The sequence below is a fragment of the Oncorhynchus mykiss genome, chromosome 20 (genome assembly GCF_057628025.1).
Source record: "Oncorhynchus mykiss isolate SJ-2025 chromosome 20, ASM5762802v1, whole genome shotgun sequence".
Classification (NCBI taxonomy): domain Eukaryota; kingdom Metazoa; phylum Chordata; class Actinopteri; order Salmoniformes; family Salmonidae; genus Oncorhynchus; species Oncorhynchus mykiss.
Window position 1 is genome coordinate 50,195,010 of NC_143041.1, and position 25,688 is coordinate 50,220,697.

A 25,688-nucleotide genomic window follows, 5' to 3' on the forward strand; every position below is an offset into this window, starting at 1 on the left:
GAATGCACCATATAACGAGAGAGAGAAAGGGACAGAGAGAGAGCTCTACATGTGAAATGGTATGAACTCTGAACTAACTGATGACTCAAGAAGAAGTGAGTCCTATGACAGCCTAACAGACTGCAGCTGGAAAGGTAGTAAATATAGTACGACAACACTGCCGGACGTGGACGACTCTCCAGAGTGAGATGAACCTCTCAGACCACTCTCCAGAGTGAGATGAACCTCTCAAACCACTCTCCAGAGTGAGATGAACCTCTCAGACGACTCTCCAGAGTGAGATGAACCTCTCAGACGACTCTCCAGAGTGAGATGAACCTCTCAGACGACTCTCCAGAGTGAGATGAACCTCTCAGACGAATATCCAGAGTGAGATGAACCTCTCAGACGACTCTCCAGAGTGAGATGAACCTCTCAGACGACTCTCCAGCGTGAGATGAACCTCTCAGACGACTCTCCAGCGTGAGATGAACCTCTCAGACGACTCTCCAGCGTGAGATGAACCTCTCAGACGACTCTCCAGCGTGAGATGAACCTCTCAGACGACTCTCCAACGTGAGATGAACCTCTCAGATGAATCTCCAGAGTGAGATGAACCTCTCAGACGAATCTCCAGAGTGAGATGAACCTCTCAGACGAATCTCCAGAGTGAGATGGACCTCTCAGACAAATCTCCAGAGTGAGATGAACCTCTCAGACGAATCTCCAGAGTGAGATGAACCTCTCAGACGAATCTCCAGAGTGAGATGAACCTCTCAGACGAATCTCCAGAGTGAGATGAACCTCTCAGACGAATCTCCAGAGTGAGATGAACCTCTCAGACCACCCGGAACACTCCACAAAGGACAGGACAAACTCGAGCCTCACATCACCAGCTTTAGGTAAATACAATGCATTGCTTTTCCGAATGAGCGATCGATAGTGGCATATGTATTTATGTGAGAATAGCTTCCCAGGTCCAATAGAGACCCATGTTCCTTAGTCTTCCTTCCCGAAACCCCCGTCTCTTCTCTCTGAATCTATCGTGTTATAGCCCAACTGTTTTTGTTTGGTCCACTAGGGACGGTATTTACTGTATAATGTTATGTATTGTATATTCTGTAATTGTTAAGTTAGTTAGGAAATAAATCATTGAGCAATTGGTGTATGGCTGATTTATAGTAAAGGCTGAGTTCGTGCAGATAACCAACAATTTCTGACGTTCAGATGACTGAAGAAGGTAAAAATAATTAATTAATTAATAGAAGACTAATTGATCAGATATTCAAATATCTGAAAAGTTATATTAGGAAAATTATAAATATGTAATCTGAACATTTTCATTGGTGCCCTGACTTCCTAGTTAATTACATTTACATGATTAGTTTCATCACATAATAATAATCACAGAGATGATAATACTAACAGAGATAATGATACTAAAGACACGACACTAGCTAACATTGAACCTGGTTGGTTAGCTACCTGCAGATTCATGCAGGGCAGTAACATCATGAGTTGTGATTATGGTTCATTGTTTGCCTAGCAAGCTATCTAGCTAACATTAGCTGGCTGGCTCGCGAGCTAACATTGCGTGTATGACCTTATTATTCGTATTGCAGAGTCATTTGCTTAGCTAATTATAGCCTGATGTTAGCTAGCTGACATTGAACCTGGTTGGTTAGCTACCTGCAGATTCTTGCAGGATAGTAACGTCATGAGTTGTGATTATGGTTCATTGTTTACCTAGCTAGCTAGCTACATGTCTTAACAAAAGACTCCACCATGCAAGTAACCATTACGGGTGAGTTCATAAATTCAGTCTGGCCATCTACTCCGATTTCAGAGCACTCTCGTCTGAATGTGCCAGAGAGAGCAGAATAACTGCTGAATTTAAAAACGCTCTACACCCGTTGAATATGGCCGGTGTCAGTAAACGTCAGTAAACTCATCAGCATCCAACGCAAAACGCTCTGAACTTGGAATGGACAATCTGACAGCACGGTTACAGTCACCAACACTCTGGATAACATAACAGCCTAACCAGCTCTACTAGGGCGAGTAATGTTCAGTGAGCTGTTCTCTCTCTCTTAGATGTCTGGAAGTAGCTAGCAAGTTAGTACAGAACGGTTTTATCAACCCTTAAAGAGATGGGTGGGGCTAAGGCTTAAGAGGGTGTGAACAATGCTGAATGGGTGTAGACACAGAGGAGCTCTCCAGGAGGTGTACCAAAACATTCAAGGGCCATTTTCTCAAAAGTGAAGTTACAAATTTATCAACTTTCAAAGCAGAATTACGTTCCCATTGTTCCTCAACTGTAGTGTTTGATACAATACAATACAATTTTTCTAGCTCTGAGTCTCTACTTTTATCCAATGTAAAAAACACCATTTCAAATTTTGCTACATAAGACCGATGTGAGCCGGTCACATATGGTAGTACAGAGACAGGGACAGAGACGGGGACAAAGACAGGGTCAGTACCTTCATCAGTGTTGTTGTCCTGGTGGTGGTCGTTGAGCCTGGGTGCGTTGGAGCGGGACTGGGAAGTAGAGGAGGGTTCTCTGGGATTCATGTCCTCCTGGTCCCTCAGGTTGGCCAACATGTCCTGGAGCTTAGACCGGTTAGGTCCTGAGGGAGGGCAGACAGGGGACAATATAATGTCGGCACAACAGAGGCTGTGTCCCAAACGGCAGCCCTATGTGCCCTGGTGAAAAGAAGAGCACTAGAAAGGGAACCAGGTGCCATTTGGGATACAAGCAGAGAGAACTTGGCTTGGAAAGGTAGTACCTGTCCCCTCCCCCGAACACACTTCCTGAATACTCACCACACGAACATCAAAAAATGAACAAAATAGAATTTGACAAAAAAAAGTGCAAGAAAGATTTTGGAAAGAAAAGAATGGCGACAGGCTGTAGTGATCAGAGGATGAATCTGGACAGAATAATGTCAAATGGAGAGAGGATAGAGACTGATACTTAAGTAGGAAAATGGGACTGAGCATCGGTCTTGTTTTGTATCATGACATCAACTTAAATAGTCTCGTCTTTCAAGGTTGCAGAGTTGATTCTAAGTGCTGTTTATGCCCAACCGTCACATCTATGAGACTCTAGGAGAAGATGGGAATGTTGAGTGCAATATGATACAATCAGGGTTTGATTCCTTGTCTTCTATAAGACTCTGTGTTGTTGTCTGTTCACACTGCTATGCTTTATCTTGGCCAGGTCGCAGTTGTAAATGAGAACTTGTTCTCAACTAGCCTACCTGGTTAAATAAAGGTGAAATTTAAATAAAATAAAAAAAACTCTACTAGAAGATGGGTGTGTTGAGTGCAATATGATTCCTTGATTCCTTGTCTTCTATAAGACTCTACTAGAAGATGGGTGTGTTGAGTGCAATATGATTCAATCAGGGTTTGATTCCTTGTCTTCTACAATACTCTACTAGAAGATGGGTGTGTTGAGTGCAATATGATTCAATCAGGGTTTGATTCCTTGTCTTCTATGAGACTCTACTAGAAGATGGGAATGTTGAGTGCAATATGATTCAGTCAGGGTTTGATTCCTTGCAGACTAACTCCAATAGAGGTTCTATAGACTGCATTAAGACAGACAATGATAATATACATGGGGAATGATACACTAGCTAGCAGTGAACAAATGGATATCTAAACTAGAGACAGAACAGAATGGAGCATTGAAGGAAATGAAGGAATAACTAAACAGATACACAGACAATGTTTACACAAAGAGTCAGAATATAGAGAGTTGAAGACAGAGATATGGAATTAAGGGAGTTGAATACAGAGTTATGGAATTAAGGGAGTTGAAGACAGAGTTGAAGACAGAGCTATGAAAGAGCAGCCACAGTAAAAGAACAAGATGCTTGTTCTTGATATAAGGCTTTTGTTTATATTTCTTTTACTCTACAGAGAGAGAAGAGGAAGAGGAGGCATCGAGAGAGGACTTACTCTGCCCTACTTTTTTCCCCTTGCGTTCCTTCCTGTACTCCTCTTTGAGTTTGGATATCAGACCCTGGTCCATGTCCCAGGCCCCTGACATGGCAGTCTGCTGCTCCTCCTCTACAGGGGGACAAAACCAGAGCGATAGGAGAGGCTGTCCAGGATCTAGATATGACCAGGAATGAAGCAGCAACCAATTCCTACTGTCCAGGAGGATTTACCCTGGTCTTGGATAGTCCCTCCAGTAACTAGCCACTAAGCCCAGATACTATTTAAATAGTTATAAAGGAGTTGAAAGGGAAGGAGAATACCCCAAGGAGTGTAGACCTTTAGGAGTCACAAGGAGCTCAGAGACCCCCCCCCCCCACATGGACAAGTCACTGTGGAGACAAACCTTAACCAAAACCACTCTGTCCATCTTTCGATCTTTCTTTTTATAAATCTTTCTTTCTTGCAATCTTTCTAATCCATTTTCCAGGTTTTGGTTAAAATAAAAACTGTATGGTTCACAAAGCATGTGACAAAATGGTCAATTCCTTTCAAAGACCAACATTGAGTCACTGATGTGATCTTCCTGTCTGGGTTGGCGCCCCCCCTTGGGTTGTGCCGTGGAGGAGATCTTTGTGGGCTATACTCGGCCTTGTCTCAGGATGGTAAGTTGGTGGTTGAAGATATCCCTCTAGTGGTGTGGGGGCTGTGCTTTGGCAAAGTGGGTGGGGTTATATCCTTCCTGTTTGGCCCTGTATCATCGGGTATCATCGGATGGGGCCACAGTGTCTCCTGACCCCTCCTGTCTCTGCCTCCAGTATTTATGCTGCAGTAGTTTATGTGTTGGGGGGCTAGGGTCAGTTAGTTATATCTGGAGTACTTCTCCTGTCCTATCCTTTGTCATGTGTGAATTTAAGTGTGCTCTCTCTAATTCTCTCTTTCGGAGGACCTGAGCCCTAGGACCATGCCTCAGGACTACCTGACATGATGACTCCTTGCTGTCCCCAGTCCACCTGGCTGTGCTGCTGCTCCAGTTTCAACTGTTCTGCCAGTGATTATTATTATTTGACCATGCTGGTCATTTATGAACATTTGAACATCTTGACCATGTTTTGTTATAATCTCTACCCGGCACAGCCAGAAGAGGACTGGCCACCCCACATAGCCTGGTTCCTCTCTAGGTTTCTTCCTAGGTTTTGGCCTTTCTAGGGAGTTTTTCCTAGCCACCGTGCTTCTACACCTGCATTGCTTGCTGTTTGGGGTTTTAGGCTGGGTTTCTGTACAACACTTTGAGATACCAGCTGATGTACGAAGGGCTATATAAATACATTTGAACACAGAGGTGGAAAAGACAGGCTACAGAGGGGTAGAGACAGGCTACAGAGGGGTAGAGACAGGCTACAGAGGGGTAGAGACAGGCTACAGAGGGGTAGAGACAGGCTACAGAGGGGTAGAGACAGGCTACAGAGGGGTAGAGACAGGCTACAGAGGGGTAGAGACAGGCTACAGAGGGGTACAGACAGGCTACAGAGGGGTAGAGACAGGCTACAGAGGGGTACAGACAGGCTACAGAGGGGTAGAGACAGGCTACAGAGGGGTAGAGACAGGCTACAGAGGGGTAGAGACAGGCTACAGAGGGGTAGAGACAGGCTACAGAGGGGTACAGACAGGCTACAGAGGGGTAGAGACAGGCTACAGAGGGGTACAGACAGGCTACAGAGGGGTAGAGACAGGCTACAGAGGGGTAGAGACAGGCTACAGAGGGGTAGAGACAAGTAATACGTCTAAAGTAATGAGTTGGTGGATTATGGTGATGGACATCAAATCTCTATCAACAATCTGCAATCTGTTTGAACAAAAAACACCAGAGAAAAATAACAGAAAAATGGCATGAAATGAAACAATCAATTATATAATAGTTAGTGTGTGTAAAATAATGAATATGTGGTATTTAAGGTAGTAAATACAAGTGATCTGCAGTTATTCATTTAAAACACTACAGTCTACCAGGTTGACAGTGACCTGACCACTACAGTCTACCAGGTTGACAGTGACCTGACCACTACAGTCTACCAGGTTGACAGTGACCTGAACACTACAGTCTACCAGGTTGACAGTGACCTGAACACTACAGTCTAGCAGGTTGACAGTGACCTGAACACTACAGTCTACCAGGTTGACAGTGACCTGAACACTACAGTCTAACAGGGTGTTGGTTGACAGTGACCTGAACACTAGTCTACCAGGGTGTTGGTTGACAGTGACCTGAACACTACAGTCTACCAGGGTGTTGGTTGACAGTGACCTGAACACTAGTCTACCAGGGTGTTGGTTGACAGTGACCTGAACACTACAGTCTACCAGGTTGACAGTGACCTGAACACTACAGTCTACCAGGTTGAAAGTGACCTGAACACTACAGTCTACCAGGTTGACAGTGACCTGACCACTACAGTCTACCAGGTTGACAGTGACCTGACCACTACAGTCTACCAGGTTGACAGTGACCTGACCACTACAGTCTCCCAGGTTGACAGTGACCTGAACACTACAGTCTACCAGGTTGACAGTGACCTGAACACTACAGTCTACCAGGGTGTTGGTTGACAGTGACCTGAACACTACAGTCTACCAGGGTGTTGGTTGACAGTGACCTGAACACTACAGTCTAACAGGGTGTTGGTTGACAGTGACCTGAACACTACAGTCTACCAGGGTGTTGGTTGACAGTGACCTGAACACTACAGTCTACCAGGGTGTTGGTTGACAGTGACCTGAACACTACAGTCTACCAGGGTGTTGGTTGACAGTGACCTGAACACTACAGTCTACCAGGGTGTTGGTTGACAGTGACCTGAACACTACAGTCTACCAGGGTGTTGGTTGACAGTGACCTGAACACTACAGTCTACCAGTGTGTTGGTTGACAGTGACCTGAACACTACAGTCTACCAGGGTGTTGGTTGACAGTGACCTGAACACTACAGTCTACCAGTGTGTTGGTTGACAGTGACCTGAACACTACAGTCTACCAGTGTGTTGGTTGACAGTGACCTGAACACTAGTTTACCAGGGTGTTGGTTGACAGTGACCTGAACACTAGTCTACCAGGGTACTAATATTTTAGTCAGAGGGACAGGTTTTAACCTTGTTTATTTACTTGTGTAACTCACCCCAGTTGGTCCCGTTCCCTGCGCTGCGGGACTCAGGTGATGTGTCCATATCATCTGGACTAGACAGGAAGTCAAAGCCCTTCAGTGCATCCTCAGTGTCTGGGTCCTCACTTGTGTCCATACTGGTGGACAGGGCAGATGATGGCTTCTTCCTCACTATCTAAGGGGCAGAGACAGGGACATTGAGGCATATTGTGACTGCCAGCAGACAGAAATCCATTCTGATATTGTCAGATCAGTTCTGTTAATTGACTGATATTATCATGAACTTCAGAAGGAAAACGATTTAGCTAAGCGTTTGTCTGTGTGTGTCTGATGCATGTCTGTGTGTGTGTGTGATGCATATCTGTGTGTGTGTGTGATGCATGTCTGTGTGTGTGTGTGATGCATATCTGTGTGTGTGTGATGCATGTCTGTGTGTGTGTGATGCATATCTGTGTGTGTGTGTGTGTGCACCTTACCGTCCCTGTAGGTCCTGTCCGTTCCATGATAGTCCTGTCATTCCCTGAACCGTCTTCATCATCATCTTCATCACTGTAGTCAGCTGCAGAGCTTTCTATGAACCTGAAGGCCTCCTGCACAACACTGGACTCAGATTGCTCTGTCTTCCTGCTCACTCACACACACACACACACACACACACACACACACACACACACACACACACACACACACACACACACACACACACACACACACACACACACACACACACACACACACACACACACACACACACACAGTGGTTCACTCTTCCAGAGGCAACACGGACCTAGCTGTCCTAACAATATCAAGGCAGTTTTTTAGGTTGGGGCCAGCCTGATCCACCATCTTGACCTCTCCATCTTACATATCCGTTTCTCTAGGTTGGGGCCATAGAAATAGAATGACTAGAATTCTATTATTGGTCTGAGGTATTTTCTCCCTTCTAGTAATGCTATCATTGGCACCATCCTGTGGGGGCACCATCCTGCGGGGGCACCATCCTGCGGGGGCACCATCCTGCGGGGGCACCATCCTGCGGGGGCACCATCCTGCGGGGGCACCATCCTGCGGGGGCACCATCCTGCGGGGGCACCATCCTGCGGGGGTACCATCCTGCGGGGGCACCATCCTGTGTGTGTATTGACAGTGAGGTGTGTTAACTTACCCTCCTCTGGTGCGGGTGTCTGTTCCGTTGGCCGTCCTCTCCACAGGGCCCCCTCCGTCTCCGGCCAGACACAGCAGGGTTTGTACCCTGCGAGACTTCACATCCAGGATGGTGTCTGCGTAACCCACCTCCTGGAGATACCTGGACAAATTAGACAGGCTGTGTGAGTGTTTTTTAGTCCCAGGAGGAGCTTGTCCCTACGCCTCCCACTACTGTCAGTTGAGTCAGACTGCGGGGAGAGAAAGATGCACACAACATGACACAGGAGAGGAGACAGAGCCTTCGGGTCTGGTGAAGATCTCCTTTAAATCAGGACATATATATTTATATTATAGATTTATATTTCCTCCAATCAAACCTGCTGACAGAGAGAAAGACAGACAACCAGCATCATTAGACTGGTGTCCTCTAACACATAACCATCTCAGCTGTGTTGAAGACAGACAACCAGCATCATTACACTGGTGTCCTCTAACACATAACCATCTCAGCTGTGTTGAAGACAGACAACCAGCATCATTAGACTGGTGTCCTCTAACACATAACCATCTCAGCTGTGTTGAAGACAGACAACCAGCATCATTAGACTGGTGTCCTCTAACACATAACCATCTCAGCTGTGTTGAAGACAGACAACCAGCATCATTAGACTGGTGTCCTCTAACACATAACCATCTCAGCTGTGTTGAAGACAGACAACCAGCATCATTACACTGGTGTCCTCTAACGCATAACCATCTCAGCTGTGTTGAAGACAGACAACCAGCATCATTAGACTGGTGTCCTCTAACACATAACCATCTCAGCTGTGTTGAAGACAGACAACCAGCATCATTAGACTGGTGTCCTCTAACACATAACCATCTCAGCTGTGTTGAAGACAGACAACCAGCATCATTAGACTGGTGTCCTCTAACACATAACCATCTCAGCTGTGTTGAAGACAGACAACCAGCATCATTAGACTGGTGTCCTCTAACACATAACCATCTCAGCTGTGTTGAAGACAGACAACCAGCATCATTACACTGGTGTCCTCTAACGCATAACCATCTCAGCTGTGTTGAAGACAGACAACCAGCATCATTAGACTGGTGTCCTCTAACACATAACCATCTCAGCTGTGTTGAAGACAGACAACCAGCATCATTAGACTGGTGTCCTCTAACACATAACCATCTCAGCTGTGTTGAAGACAGACAACCAGCATCATTAGACTGGTGTCCTCTAACACATAACCATCTCAGCTGTGTTGAAGACAGACAACCAGCATCATTAGACTGGTGTCCTCTAACACATAACCATCTCAGCTGTGTTGAAGACAGACAACCAGCATCATTAGACTGGTGTCCTCTAACACATAACCATCTCAGCTGTGTTGAAGACAGACAACCAGCATCATTAGACTGGTGTCCTCTAACACATAACCATCTCAGCTGTGTTGAAGACAGCTAGTAAACTGGCACTCTGTAATGAGTTACTACAATAACAACAGTGTATGTCTGTCTGTCTGTCTGTCTGTCTGTCTGTCTGTCTGTCTGTCTGTCTGCTAGTCAAATCAAAATATACTGCTGAATACAACAGGTGTAGTAGACCTTACAGTGAAATGCTGAATACAAGAGGTGTAGTAGACCTCACAGTGAAATGCTGAATACAACAAGTGTAGTAGACCTTACAGTGAAATGCTGAATACAACAGGTGTAGTAGACCTTACAGTGAAATGCTGAATACAACAGGTGTAGTAGACCTTACAGTGAAATGCTGAATACAACAGGTGTAGTAGACCTTACAGTGAAATGCTGAATACAACAGGTGTAGTAGACCTTACAGTGAAATGCTGAATACAACAGGTGTAGTAGACCTTACAGTGAAATGCTGAATACAACAGGTGTAGTAGACCTTACAGTGAAATGCTGAATACAACAGGTGTAGTAGACCTCACAGTGAAATGCTGAATACAACAGGTGTAGTAGACCTGACAGTGAAATGCTGAATACAACAGGTGTAGTAGACCTCACAGTGAAATGCTGAATACAACAGGTGTAGTAGACCTGACAGTGAAATGCTGAATACAACAGGTGTAGTAGACCTTACAGTGAAATGCTGAATACAACAGGTGTAGTAGACCTCACAGTGAAATGCTGAATACAACAGGTGTAGTAGACCTGACAGTGAAATGCTGAATACAACAGGTGTAGTAGACCTCACAGTGAAATGCTGAATACAACAGGTGTAGTAGACCTTACAGTGAAAGGCTGAATACAACAGGTGTAGTAGACCTTACAGTGAAATGCTGAATACAACAGGTGTAGTAGACCTTACAGTGAAATGCTGAATACAACAGGTGTAGTAGACCTCACAGTGAAATGCTGAATACAACAGGTGTAGTAGACCTTACAGTGAAATGCTGAATACAACAGGTGTAGTAGACCTTACAGTGAAATGATGAATACAACAGGTGTAGTAGACCTTACAGTGAAATGCTGAATACAACAGGTGTAGTAGACCTCACAGTGAAATGCTGAATACAACAGGTGTAGTAGACCTTACAGTGAAATGCTGAATACAACAGGTGTAGTAGACCTTACAGTGAAATGATGAATACAACAGTGCAGTTTAAAAAAAATATGGATAAGAGATAAAAGTAACAAGTAATTAAAGAGCAGTAGTAAAAAAATAACAATATAAACAGGGGGTACCGGTACAGAGTCAATGTGCAGAGGTACTGGTTAGTTGAGGTCATATGTACATGAAGATAGAGTTATTTGTGTGACTCTGCATAGATAACAACAGAGAATAGCAGTGGTGTGGAGAGAGGAGGGGGGCAATGCAAATAGTCTGGGTAGCCATTTGGTTAGATGTTCAGGAGTCTTATGGCTTGGGGGTAGAAGCTGTTTAGAAACCTTTTGGACCTAGACTTGGCACTCCGGTACCGCTTGCCCTGCAAAGGCAGAAAGAACAGTCTATGATTAGGGTGGCTGGAGTCTTTGACAATTTTTAGGGCCTTCCTCTGACACCGCCTGGAATAGAGGTCCTGGATGGCAGGAAGCTTGGCCCCAGTGATGTACTGGGTCGTACGCACTACGCTCTGTAGTGCCTTGCGGTCGGATGCCGAGCGGTTGCCATACCAGGTAGTGATGCAACCCGTTAGGATGCTCTCGATGGTGCAGCTGTAGAACCTTTTGAGGATCTAAGGACCCATGCCAAATCTTTTCAGTCTCCTGAGGGGGAATTGGTTTTGTCGTAACCTCTTCATGAGTGTCTTGGTGTGTTTGGACCATGTTAGTTTGTTGGTGATGTGGACACTAAGGAACTTGAAATGCTCAACCTGCTCCACTACAGCCCTTGAGAAGGGGGGCGTGCTCGGCCCTCCTTTTTCTGTAGACCACAATCATCTCCTTTGTCTTGATCATGTTGAGGGAGAGGTTGTTGTCCTGGCACCACACGGCCAGGTCTCTGACCTCCTCCCTATAGGCTGTCTCGCTGTTGTGTCATCGGCAAATTTAATGATGGTGTTGGAGTCGTGCAGTCATGAGTGAACAGGTAGTACAGGAGGGGGCTGAGCACGCACCCCTGAGGGGCCCCTGTGTTGAGGATCAGCATGGCGGATGTGTTGTTACCTACCCTTACCACCTGGGGGCAGCCCGTAAGGAAGTCCAGGATCCAGTTGCAGAGGGAGGTGTTTAGTCCCAGGGTCTTTAGCTTAGTGATGAGTTTTGTGGGCACTATGGTGTTGAACGCTGAGCTGTTGTCAATGAATAGCATTCTAACATAGGTGTTCCTTTTGTCCAGGTGGGAAAGGGCAGTGTGGAGCGCAAAAGAGACAGCATCATCTGTGGATCTGTTGGGGCAGTATGCAAATTGGAGTGGGCCTAGGGTTTCTGGGATAATGGTGTTGATGTGAGCTATGACCAGCCTTTCAACGCACTTCATGGCTACAGACGTGAGTGCTACGGGTCGGTAGTCATTTAGGCAGGTTATCTTGATGTTCTTGGGCAAAGGGACTATGGTGGTCTGCTTGTTGGTATTAAAGACTCGGACAGGGAGAGGTTGGAAATGTCAGTGAAGACACTTGCTAGTTGGTCAGCGCATGCTTAGAGTACAAGTCTTGGTAATCCGTCTGGCCCTGCAGTCTTATGAATGTTGACCTGATGAATGATGACCTTGTTTCCAGGGTTAGTGGTATGGTATAGTAAGTAACTCACTGTCTGAGGAGCTGACGGCCTTGTTTCCAGGACAACTGGTTGTTCAAGGACCCAGGAGTCTCATTCTCAATCACCTCGTCTGTGGACAGAGAAACACAGAGAAACATGCTGAGCAACTATCACATAAACATCAACCACAACACAACATCACACAGTGACAGAAACATCAACCCCAACACAACATCACACAGTGACAGAAACATCAACCCCAATATCACACAGTGACAGAAACATCAACCACAGCATCACACAGTGACAGAAACATCAACCCCAACATCACACAGTGACATAAACATCAACCACAACATCACACAGTGACAGAAACATCAACCCCAACATCACACAGTGAGAGAGAAACATCAACCACAACATCACACAGTGAGAGAGAAACATCAACCACAACATCACACAGTGAGAGAGAAACATCAACCACAACATCACACAGTGACAGAAACATCAACCACAACATCACACAGTGACAGAAACATCAACCACAACATCACACAGTGAGAGAGAAACATCAACCACAACATCACACAGTGACAGAAACATCAACCACAACATCACACAGTGACAGAAACATCAACCACAACATCACACAGTGACAGAAACATCAACCACAACATCACACAGTGACAGAAACATCAACCCCAACATCACACAGTGACAGAAACATCAACCACAACATCACACAGTGACAGAAACATCAACCACAACATCACACAGTGACAGAAACATCAACCCCAACATCACACAGTGAGAGAGAAACATCAACCACAACATCACACAGTGACAGAAACATCAACCACAACATCACACAGTGACAGAAACATCAACCACAACATCACACAGTGACAGAAACATCAACCACAACATCACACAGTGACAGAAACATCAACCACAACATCACACAGTGAGAGAGAAACATCAACCACAACATCACACAGTGACAGAAACATCAACCACAACATCACACAGTGACAGAAACATCAACCACAACATCACACAGTGAGAGAGAAACATCAACCCCAACATCACACAGTGAGAGAGAAACATCAACCACAACATCACACAGTGAGAGAAACATCAACCACAACATCACACAGTGACAGAAACATCAACCACAACATCACACAGTGAGAGAAACATCAACCACAACATCACACAGTGACAGAAACATCAACCCCAACATCACAAAGTGAGAGAGAAACATCAACCACAACATCACACAGTGAGAGAGAAACATCAACCACAACACAACTCCACTGTACATCGTGGTCTTATTCTTCTTAGAAGCCTGTTTCATCTATGGCTTCTTATCATGAGTTCATTAGAGCCGTTCCATGGGTATAGACATTCAAGTAGAAGCCAGAGAGACTTCTCCATGTAGGGGAACTTCCATTAAGGCCCAGCACTAAGGTGTTAGCGGCAGTGTTAAGGTGTTAGCGGGCGGCGCTAAGGTGTTAGCGGCAGTGTTAAGGTGTTAGCGGGTGGCGCTAAGGTGTTAGCGGTAGCACTAAGGTGTTAGCGGGCAGCACTAAGGTGTTAGCGGGCAGCACTAAGGTGTTAGCGGGCAGCACTAAGGTGTTAGCGGGCAGCACTAAGGTTTTAGCGGCAGCACTAAGGACCGCTACTTCTTTAACAGGCATTCTCTCTTTACTGTGTCACCACCATGCTCCATGCTAGGTACAAGGACCGCTACTTCTTTAACAGGCATTCTCTCTTTACTGTGTCGCCACCATGCTCGATGTTAGGTACAAGGACCGCTACTTCTTTAACAGGCATTCTCTCTGAGCCTCTTTACTGTGTCACCACCATGCTCGATGCTAGGTACAAGGACCGCTACTTCTTTAACAGGCATTCTCTCTTTACTGTGTCACCACCATGCTCGATGCTAGGTACAAGGACCGCTACTTCTTTAACAGGCATTCTCTCTTTACTGTGTCACCACCATGCTCGATGCTAGGTACAAGGACCGCTACTTCTTTAACAGGCATTCTCTCTTTACTGTGTCTCCACCATGCTCGATGCTAGGTACAAGGACCACTACTTCTTTAACAGGCATTCTCTCTTTACTGTGTCTCCACCATGCTCGATGCTAGGTACAAGGACCACTACTTCTTTAACAGGCATTCTCTCTTTACTGTGTCTCCACCATGCTCGATGCTAGGTACAAGGACCGCTACTTCTTTAACAGGCATTCTCTCTTTACTGTGTTGCCACCATGCTCGATGCTAGGTACAAGGACCGCTACTTCTTTAACAGGCATTCTCTCTTTACTGTGTCTCCACCATGTTCGATGCTAGGTACAAGGACCGCTACTTCTTTAACAGGCATTCTCTCTGAGCCTCTTTACTGTGTCACCACCATGCTCGATGCTAGGTACAAGGACCGCTACTTCTTTAACAGGCATTCTCTCTGAGCCTCTTTACTGTGTCTCCACCATGCTCGATGTTAGGTACAAGGACTGCTACTTCTTTAACAGGCATTCTCTCTTTACTGTGTCGCCACCATGCTCGATGCTAGGTACAAGGACCACTACTTCTTTAACAGGCATTCTCTCTTTACTGTGTCTCCACCATGCTAGATGCTAGGTACAAGGACTGCTACTTCTTGAACAGGCATTCTATCTGAGCCTCTTTACTGTGTCACCACCATGCTCGATGCTAGGTACAAGGACCACTACTTCTTTAACAGGCATTCTCTCTTTACTGTGTCGCCACCCTGCTCCATGCTAGGTACAAGGACCGCTACTTCTTTAACAGGCATTCTATCTGAGCCTCTTTACTGTGTCGCCATCATGCTCGATGCTAGGTACAAGGACCGCTACTTCTTTAACAGACATTCTCTCTTTACTGTGTTGCCACCATGCTCGATGTTAGGTACAAGGACCGCTACTTCTTTAACAGGCATTCTCTCTGAGCCTCTTTACTGTGTCACCACCATGCTCGATGTTAGGTACAAGGACCACTACTTCTTTAACAGGCATTCTCTCTAAGCCTCTTTACTGTGTCACCACCATGCTGGATGCTAGGTACAAGGACCGCTACTTCTTTAACAGGCATTCTCTCTTTACTGTGTCACCACCATGCTCCATGCTAGGTACAATGACCGCTACTTCTTTAACAGGCATTCTCTCTGAGCCTCTTTACTGTGTCACCACCATGCTGGATGCTAGGTACAAGGACCGCTACTTCTTTAACAGACATTCTCTCTTTACTGTGTCACCACCATGCTCGATGTTAGGTACAAGGACCGCTACTTCTTTAACAGGCATTCTCTCTTTACTGTGTCTCCACCATGCTCGATGCTAGGTACAAGGACCGCTACTTCTTTAACAGGCATTCTATCTGAGCCTCTTTACTGGGTCGCCACCATGCTCGATGTTAGGTACAAGGACCTCTACTTCTTTAACAGGCATTCTCTCTTTACTGTGTCACCACCATGCTCGATGTTAGGTACAAGGACCGCTACTTCTTTAACAGGCATTCTCTCTTTACTGTGTTGCCACCATGCTCGATGCTAGGTACAAGGACCGCTACTTCTTTAACAGGCATTCTCTCTTTACTGTGTCGCCACCATGTTCAATGCTAGGTACAAGGACCGCTACTTCTTTAACAGGCATTCTCTCTAAGCCTCTTTACTGTGTCACCACCATGCTCGATGTTAGGTACAAGGACCACTACTTCTTTAACAGGCATTCTCTCTGAGCCTCTTTACTGTGTCTCCACCATGCTCGATGCTAGGTACAAGGACCGCTACTTCTTTAACAGGCATTCTCTCTTTACTGTGTCGCCACCATGCTAGATGTTAGGTACAAGGACCGCTACTTCTTTAACAGGCATTCTCTCTTTACTGTGTTGCCACCATGCTCGATGCTAGGTACAAGGACCGCTACTTCTTTAACAGGCATTCTCTCTTTACTGTGTTGCCACCATGCTAGATGCTAGGTACAAGGACCGCTACTTCTTTAACAGGCATTCTCTCTGAGCCTCTTTACTGTGTCGTCACCATGCTCGATGCTAGGTACAAGACCCGCTACTTCTTTAACAGGCATTCTCTCTGAGCCTCTTTACTGTGTCACCACCATGCTCGATGTTAGGTACAAGGACCACTACTTCTTTAACAGACATTCTCTCTTTACTGTGTCACCACCATGCTCGATGCTAGGTACAAGGACCACTACTTCTTTAATAGGCATTCTCTCTTTACTGTGTCACCACCATGCTCGATGTTAGGTACAAGGACTGCTACTTCTTTAACAGGCATTCTCTCTGAGCCTCTTTACTGTGTCACCACCATGCTCGATGTTAGGTACAAGGACCACTACTTCTTTAACAGGCATTCTCTCTGAGCCTCTTTACTCAACTGGACAATAAGGAAACGGACACAGTGACGGTGCGTACCGAGGAAGAGAGGCCACGGACAGACATGGCTGGACAAGATGGAAACGGACACAGTGACAGTGTGCACCAAGGAAGAGAGGCCACGGACAGACATGGCTGGACAAGAAGGAAACGGACACAGTGACAGTGAAGAGGAAGAGAGGCCACGGACAGACATGGCTGGACAAGATGGAAACGGACACAGTGACAGTGCGTACCGAGGAAGAGAGGCCACGGACAGACATGGCTGGACAAGATGGAAACGGACACAATGACAGTGCAGAGGAAGAGAGGCCACGGACAGACATGGCTGGACAAGATGGAAACGGACACAGTGACAGTGAAGAGGAAGAGAGACCACGGACAGACATGGATGGACAAGATGGAAACGGACACAGTGACAGTGCAGAGGAAGAGAGGACACGGACAGAGAGCTGAAACATCACTGTTTGACATGTATGATGAAATCCTGGTTGAGAACGAAACGACTGAACAACAAAACAGCACAGCAAGTAAGTGAAAGAAATTTTTTTTGATGATGTTTCACTGGTAATGGGGACATACGTAAATGGAAACAAAATAACTTTTTGGTCAGTGTGGTGTGAGTGTGTAACCTTTATGTAACAAGTCAGTTAAGAACAAATTCTTATTTACAATGACGGCCTACCCCGGACGACGTTGGGCCAATTGTGTGCCGCCCTATGGGACTCCCAATCACGGCCGGATGTGATACAGCCTGGTTTCAAACCAGGGACTGTAGTGACGCCTCTTGCACTGAGATGCAGTGCCTTAGACCGCTGCGTGCATGTGTGTGTGTGTGTTAACTATACTAGAATGCTTAACAGGCCGCAACATTTTTTTATAAATCGATATTGGTTTAATTTTGTCAAGGAAAATATCGGATATCGGTATCGGCCAAAAATGTAATATCGGTGCATCCCTACTTGGTAATTTAGGAGAGAGGGGAGAGGAGAAGAGAGAGACGTGCCTAATTTAGGCACATGAACACGCACACCACGACACACACACCCCGACACACACACACCCCGACACACACACACCCCGACACACACACACCCCGACACACACACACCCCGACACCTCTCCGGTTCATCAACACTTCCAGAGAGCTGATGCTTTGAACAGACAGAACAGGCTGTATCTTATGAATAAAGATGATGAATGATGAGGAGGACACATCCCTAAAGACAGGAGGGAATCAGAACATGGAGACCAATAGGACACATCCCTAAAGACAGGAGGGAATCAGAACATGGAGACCATCAGAGAGAGTGTTGGTACACATACATGGTGAAACTATTGGATAAGACATGTGTAAAAGTCTACACAGCCAGACAGGATTCAGGTATGTGAATGCTGCATTCTCTAGGATTTAGTACCGCCATAGAAGAAGAGGGTCGTGTGTAAGTTGTCCTACCGTAGTCATAGCTGGGAGGTTTCACGTCTCCTTGGTTCAACTCCGTTCCATATTTTAACTTGTGGTACTTGGACCTGGAAGAGAAAGCAGAAACAACTGTTCAAAGATGCTGATGATTAAGATCGACAGAGAAACATTGTCCGCACTTCAATCAGTATAATAACTTGGGATCACAGTTCCTGTTAACTAGTCAGCGAATTCCTGTTAACTAGCCAGAACATTCCTGTTAACTAGCCAGAACATTCCTGTTAACTAGCCAGTTCATTCCTGTTAACTAGCCAGAACATTCCTGTTAACTAGCCAGTTAATTCCTGTTAACTAACCAGAATATTCCTGTTAACTAACCAGAAAATTCCTGTTAACTAGCCAGAATATTCCTGTTAACTAACCAGAATATTCCTGTTAACTAACCAGAATATTCCTGTTAACTAGCCAGAATATTCCTGTTAACTAACCAGAACATTCCTGTTAACTAACCACAGCATTCCTGTTAACTAGCCAGTGCATTCCTGTTAACTAACCAGAGCATTCCTGTTAACTAGCCAGTGCATTCCTGTTAACTAGCCAGAACATTCCTGTTAACTAGCCAGAACATTCCTGTTAACTAGCCAGTGCATTCCTGATAACTAGAAAAAACATTCCTGTTAACTAGCCAGGACATTCCTGTTAACTAGCCAGAACATTCCTGTTAACTAACCAGAATATTCCTGTTAACTAGCCAGAATATTCCTGTTAACTAACCAGAGCATTCCTGTTAACTAACCAGAGCATTCCTGTTAACTAACCAGAACATTCCTGTTAACTAACCAGAACATTCCTGTTAACTAGCCAGAATATTCCTGTTAACTAGCCAGAACATTCCTGTTAACTAACCAGAACATTCCTGTTAACTAACCAGAGCATTCCTGTTAACTAACCAGAACATTCCTGTTAACTAACCACAACATTCCTGTTAACTTGCCACCGCATTCCTGTTAACTAACCAGAACATTCCTGTTAACTAACCAGAACATTCCTGTTAACTAACCAGAACATCCCTGTTAACTAACCAGAATATTCCTGTTAACTAACCAGAATATTCCTGTTAACTAACCAGAACCTTCCTGTTAACTAACCAGAATATTCCTGATAGATATTCCTGACAGATAGTCCTTACTGCTATTAGAAACACATTGAATAACAGATAGTCCTTACTGCTATTAGCCCATAGAAACACATTGAATAATAGATAGTCCTTACTGCTATTAGCCCATAGAAACACATTGAATAACAGATAGTCCTTACTGCTATTAGAAACACATTGAATAACAGATAGTCCTTACTGCTATTAGCCCATAGAAACATATTGAATAACAGATAGTCCTTACTGCTATTAGCCCATAGAAACACATTGAATAACAGATAGTCCTTACTGCTATTAGCCCATAGAAACACATTGAATAACAGATAGTCCTTACTGCTATTAGCCAATAGAAACACATTGAATAACAGATAGTCCTTACTGCTATTAGCCAATAGAAACACATTGTATAACAGATAGTCCTTAGTGCTATTATCCCATAGAAACACATTGAATAACAGATAGTCCTTACTGCTATTAGAAACACATTGAATAACAGATAGTCCTTACTGCTATTATCCCATAGAAACACATTGAATAACAGATAGTCCTTACTGCTATTAGCCAATAGAAACACATTGAATAACAGATAGTCCTTACTGCTATTAGCCAATAGAAACACATTGTATAACAGATAGTCCTTAGTGCTATTATCCCATAGAAACACATTGAATAACAGATAGTCCTTACTGCTATTAGCCCATAGAAACATATTGAATAACAGATAGTCCTTACTGCTATTAGCCAATAGAAACACATTGAATAACAGATAGTCCTTACTGCTATTAGCCCATAGAAACACATTGAATAACAGATAGTCCTTACTGCTATTAGCCCATAGAAACATATTGAATAACAGATAGTCCTTACTGCTATTATCCCATAGAAACACATTGAATAACAGATAATCCTTACTGCTATTAGCCCATAGAAACACATTGAATAACAGATAGTCCTTACTGCTATTAGCCAATAGAAACACATTGAATAACAGATAGTCCTTACTGCTATTAGCCAATAGAAACACATTGTATAACAGATAGTCCTTAGTGCTATTATCCCATAGAAACACATTGAATAACAGATAGTCCTTACTGCTATTAGCCAATAGAAACACATTGTATAACAGATAGTCCTTAGTGCTATTATCCCATAGAAACACATTGAATAACAGATAGTCCTTACTGCTATTAGCCCATAGAAACACATTGAATAACAGATAGTCCTTACTGCTATTAGAAACACATTGAATAACATATAGTCCTTACTGCTATTAGCCAATAGAAACACATTGAATAACAGATAGTCCTTACTGCTGTTAGCCCATAGAAACACATTGAATAACAGATAGTCCTTACTGCTATTATCCCATAGAAACACATTGAATAACAGATAGTCCTTAGTGCTATTATCCCATAGAAACACATTGAATAACAGATAGTCCTTACTGCTATTATCCCATAGAAACACATTGAATAACAGATAGTCCTTAGTGCTATTATCCCATAGAAACACATTGAATAACAGATAGTCCTTACTGCTATTAGAAACACATTGAATAACAGATAGTCCTTACTGCTATTAGCCCATAGGAACACATTGAATAACAGATAGTCCTTACTGCTATTAGCCAATAGAAACACATTGAATAACAGATAGTCCTTACTGCTATTAGCCCATAGAAACACATTGAATAACAGATAGTCCTTACTGCTATTAGCCCATAGAAACACATTGAATAACAGATAGTCCTTACTGCTATTAGCCAATAGAAACACATTGAATAACAGATAGTCCTTACTGCTATTAGCCCATAGAAACACATTGAATAACAGATAGTCCTTACTGCTAATAGCCCATAGAAACACATTGAATAACAGATAGTCCTTACTGCTATTAGCCCATAGAAACACATTGAATAACAGATAGTCCTTACTGCTATTAGCCCATAGAAACACATTGAATAACAGATAGTCCTTACTGCTATTAGCCCATAGAAACACATTGAATAACAGATAGTCCTTACTGCTATTAGAAACACATTGAATAACAGATAGTCCTTACTGCTATTAGCCCATAGAAACACATTGAATAACAGATAGTCCTTACTGCTATTAGAAACACATTGAATAACAGATAGTCCTTACTGCTATTAGCCAATAGAAACACATTGAATAACAGATAGTCCTTACTGCTATTAGCCAATAGAAACACATTGAATAACAGATAGTCCTTACTGCTATTAGCCAATAGAAACACATTGTATAACAGATAGTCCTTACTGCTATTAGCCAATAGAAACACATTGTATAACAGATAGTCCTTACTGCTATTAGCCAATAGAAACACAGTGAATAACAGATAGTCCTTACTGCTATTAGCCCATAGAAACACATTGAATAACAGATAGTCCTTACTGCTATTAGAAACACATTGAGTAACAGATAGTCCTTACTGCTATTATCCCATAGAAACACATTGAGTAACAGATAGTCCTTACTGCTATTAGCCCATAGAAACACATTGAATAACAGATAGTCCTTACTGCTATTAGAAACACATTGAATAACAGATAGTCCTTACTGCTATTAGCCCATAGAAACACATTGAATAACAGATAGTCCTTAGTGCTATTAGCCCATAGAAACACATTGAATAACAGATAGTCCTTACTGCTATTAGCCAATAGAAACACATTGAATAACAGATAGTCCTTACTGCTATTAGCCCATAGAAACACATTGAATAACAGATAGTCCTTACTGCTATTAGCCAATAGAAACACATTGAGTAACAGATAGTCCTTACTGCTATTAGCCCATAGAAACACATTGAATAACAGATAGTCCTTACTGCTATTAGAAACACATTGAATAACAGATCTGCAGCAGGCTGCCTGTATTTATTCATCATCATCATCTTCATCATCATCATTAAGGATCTGCAGCAGGCTGCCTGTATTTATTAATCATCTTCAAGGATCTGCTGCAGGCTACCTGTATTTATTCATCATCATCATTAAGGATCTGCAGCAGGCTACCTGTATTTATTTATCATCATCAAGGATCTGCAGCAGGCTGCCTGTATTTATTAATCATCATCAAGGATCTGCAGCAGGCTACCTGTATTTATTCATCATCATCATTAAGGATCTGCAGCAGGCTGCCTGTATTTATTCATCATCATTAAGGATCTGCAGCAGGCTGCCTGTATTTATTCATCATCATCATCAAGGATCTGCAGCAGGCTGCCTGTATTTATTCATCATCATCATTAAGGATCTGCAGCAGGCTGCCTGTATTTATTCATCATCATTAAGGATCTGCAGCAGGCTGCCTGTATTTATTCATCATCATCATCAAGGATCTGCAGCAGGCTGCCTGTATTTATTCATCATCATCATTAAGGATCTGCAGCAGGCTGCCTGTATTTATTTATCATTATTAAGGATCTGCAGCAGGCTACCTGTATTTATTCATCATCATCATCATTAAGGATCTGCTGCAGGCTGCCTGTATTTATTCATCATCATCATCATCAAGGATCTGCAGCAGGCTGCCTGTATTTATTCATCATTATTAAGGATCTGCAGCAGGCTACCTGTATTTATTCATCATCATCATCATCATCAAGGATCTGCTGCAGGCTGCCTGTATTTATTCATCATCATCATCATCAAGGATCTGCAGCAGGCTGCCTGTATTTATTCATCATCATCATCATCAAGGATCTGCAGCAGGTTGCCTGTATTTATTCATCATCATCATCATCATCATCTTCATCATCAAGGATCTGCAGCACGCTGCCTGTGTTTATTCATCATCATCATCATCATCATCATCATCATCATCAAGGATCTGCAGCAGGCTGCCTGTATTTATTCATCATCATCATCATCATCTTCATCATCAAGGATCTGCAGCACGCTGCCTGTGTTTATTCATCATCATCATCTTCATAATCATCATTAAGGATCTGCAGCAGGCTGCCTGTATTTATTCATCATCATTAAGGATCTGCAGCAGGCTGCCTGTATTTATTCATCATCATTAAGGATCTGCAGCAGGCTGCCTGTATTTATTCATCATAATCATTAAGGATCTGCAGCAGGCTGCCTGTATTTATTCATCATCATCATTAAGGATCTGCTGCAGGCTGCCTGTATTTATTCATTATAATCATCATCATCAAGGATCTGCTGCAGGCTGCCTGTATTTATTCATCATCATCATTAAGGACCTGCTGCAGGCTGCCTGTATTTATTCATCATCATCATTAAGGATCAGCTGCAGGCTGCCTGTATTTATTCATCATCATCATTAAGGACCTGCAGCAGGCTGCCTGTATTTATTAATCATCATCAAGGATCTGCAGCAGGCTGCCTGTATTTATTCATCATCATCATCAAGGATCTGTTGCAGGCTGCCTGTATTTATTAATCATCATCAAGGATCTGCTGCAGGTTGCCTGTATTTATTCATCATCATCATCATCATCATCATCATTCATCATCATCATCACCTTCATCATCAAGGATCTGCAGCAGGCTGCCTGTATTTATTCATCATCATCATTAAGGATCTGCAGCAGGTTGCCTGTATTTATTCATCATCATCATCATCATCATTCATCATCATCATCACCTTCATCATTAAGGATCTGCAGCAGGCTGCCTGTATTTATTCATCATCATCTTCATCATCAAGGATCTGCAGCAGGCTGCCTGTATTTATTCATCATCATCATCATCATCTTCATAATCATCATTAAGGATCTGCTGCAGGCTGCCTGTATTTATTCATCATCATTAAGGATCTGCAGCAGGTTGCCTGTATTTATTCATCATCATCATCATCATCAGCTCCAGTTTCAACTGTTCTGCCTTATTATTATTCGACCATGCTGATCATTTATGAACATTTGAACATCTTGGCCATGTTCTGTTATAATCTCCACCCGGCACAGCCAGAAGAGGACTGGCCATCCCACATATGCTCTCTCTAATTCTCTCTTTCTTTCTCTCTCTCGGAGGACCTGAGCCCTAGGACCATGCCCCAGGAATACCTGACATGATGACTCCTTGCTGTCCCCAGTCCACCTGACTGTGCTGCTGCTCCAGTTTCAACTATTCTGCCTTATTATTATTCGACCATGCTGGTCATTTATGAACATTTGAACATCTTGACCATGTTTTGTTATAATCTCCACCCGGCACAGCCAGAAGAGGACTGGCCACCCCACATAGCCTGGCTCCTCTCTAGGTTTCTTCCTAGGTTTTGGCCTTTCTAGGGAGTTTTTCCTAGCCACCGTGCTTCTTCACCTGCATTGCTTGCTGTTTGGGGTTTTAGGCTGGGTTTCTGTACAGCACTTTGAGATATCAGCTGATGTACGAAGGGCTATATAAATAAATTTGATTTGATTTGATTTGATCATCATCATCATCATCATTCATCATCATCATCACCTTCATCATTAAGGATCTGCAGCAGGTTGCCTGTATTTATTCATCATCATTAAGGATCTGCAGCAGGCTGCCTGTATTTATTCATCATCATCATCTTCATAATCATCATTAAGGATCTGCAGCAGGCTGCCTGTATTTATTCATCATCATTAAGGATCTGCAGCAGGCTGCCTGTATTTATTCATCATCATCATCATCATCATTCATCATCATCATCACCTTCATCATCAAGGATCTGCAGCAGGCTGCCTGTTTTTATTCATCATCATCATCATCATCTTCATAATCATCATTAAGGATCTGCAGCAGGCTGCCTGTATTTATTCATCATCATCATCATCATCATCTTCATAATCATCATTAAGGATCTGCAGCAGGTTGCCTGTATTTATTCATCATCATCATCATCTTCATCATCAAGGATCTGCAGCAGGCTGTCTGTATTTATTCATCATCATCATCATCATCTTCATAATCATCATTAAGGATCTGCTGCAGGCTGCCTGTATTTATTCATCATCATCATTAAGGATCTGCAGCTGGATGCCTGTATTTATTCATCATCATCATTAAGGATCTGCAGCTGGATGCCTGTATTTATTCATCATCATCATTAAGGATCTGCTGCAGGCTGCCTGTATTTATTCATCATCATCATCATCATCGTCATCATCATCATCAAGGATCTGCTGCAGGCTGCCTGTATTTATTCATCATCATCAAGGATCAGCTGCAGGCTGCCTGTATTTATTCATCATCATCAAGGATCAGCTGCAGGCTGCCTGTATTTATTCATCATCATCATCATCATCATCTTCATCATCAT

At 43.5% G+C, this 25,688-nt stretch overlaps 1 protein-coding gene across 4 annotated transcripts in view; it reads right to left on the reverse strand.

Moving 5' to 3' along the window:
* LOC110499572 (striatin) overlaps window positions 1-25,688 on the reverse strand; it is a 59,977-nt gene that overhangs the window by 11,815 nt on the left and 22,474 nt on the right. For 3 of the 4 annotated variants that reach the window (XR_016489257.1, XM_036956443.2, XM_090211959.1), the window contains 7 exons: window positions 18,279-18,352; window positions 12,456-12,534; window positions 8,251-8,391; window positions 7,562-7,709; window positions 7,101-7,260; window positions 3,949-4,059; window positions 2,463-2,609 (listed from right to left, as the gene is read on the reverse strand). Coding sequence is in view for 3 of the 4 variants with exons in the window: in XM_036956443.2 (XP_036812338.2) it covers window positions 2,463-2,609; window positions 3,949-4,059; window positions 7,101-7,260; window positions 7,562-7,709; window positions 8,251-8,391; window positions 12,456-12,534; window positions 18,279-18,352 (860 nt within the window). In the remaining variant the exon portion in view is untranslated. The remainder of the gene's footprint in view (window positions 1-2,462; window positions 2,610-3,948; window positions 4,060-7,100; window positions 7,261-7,561; window positions 7,710-8,250; window positions 8,392-12,455; window positions 12,535-18,278; window positions 18,353-25,688) is intronic. The other variant, XM_036956444.2, reaches the window with a different exon arrangement.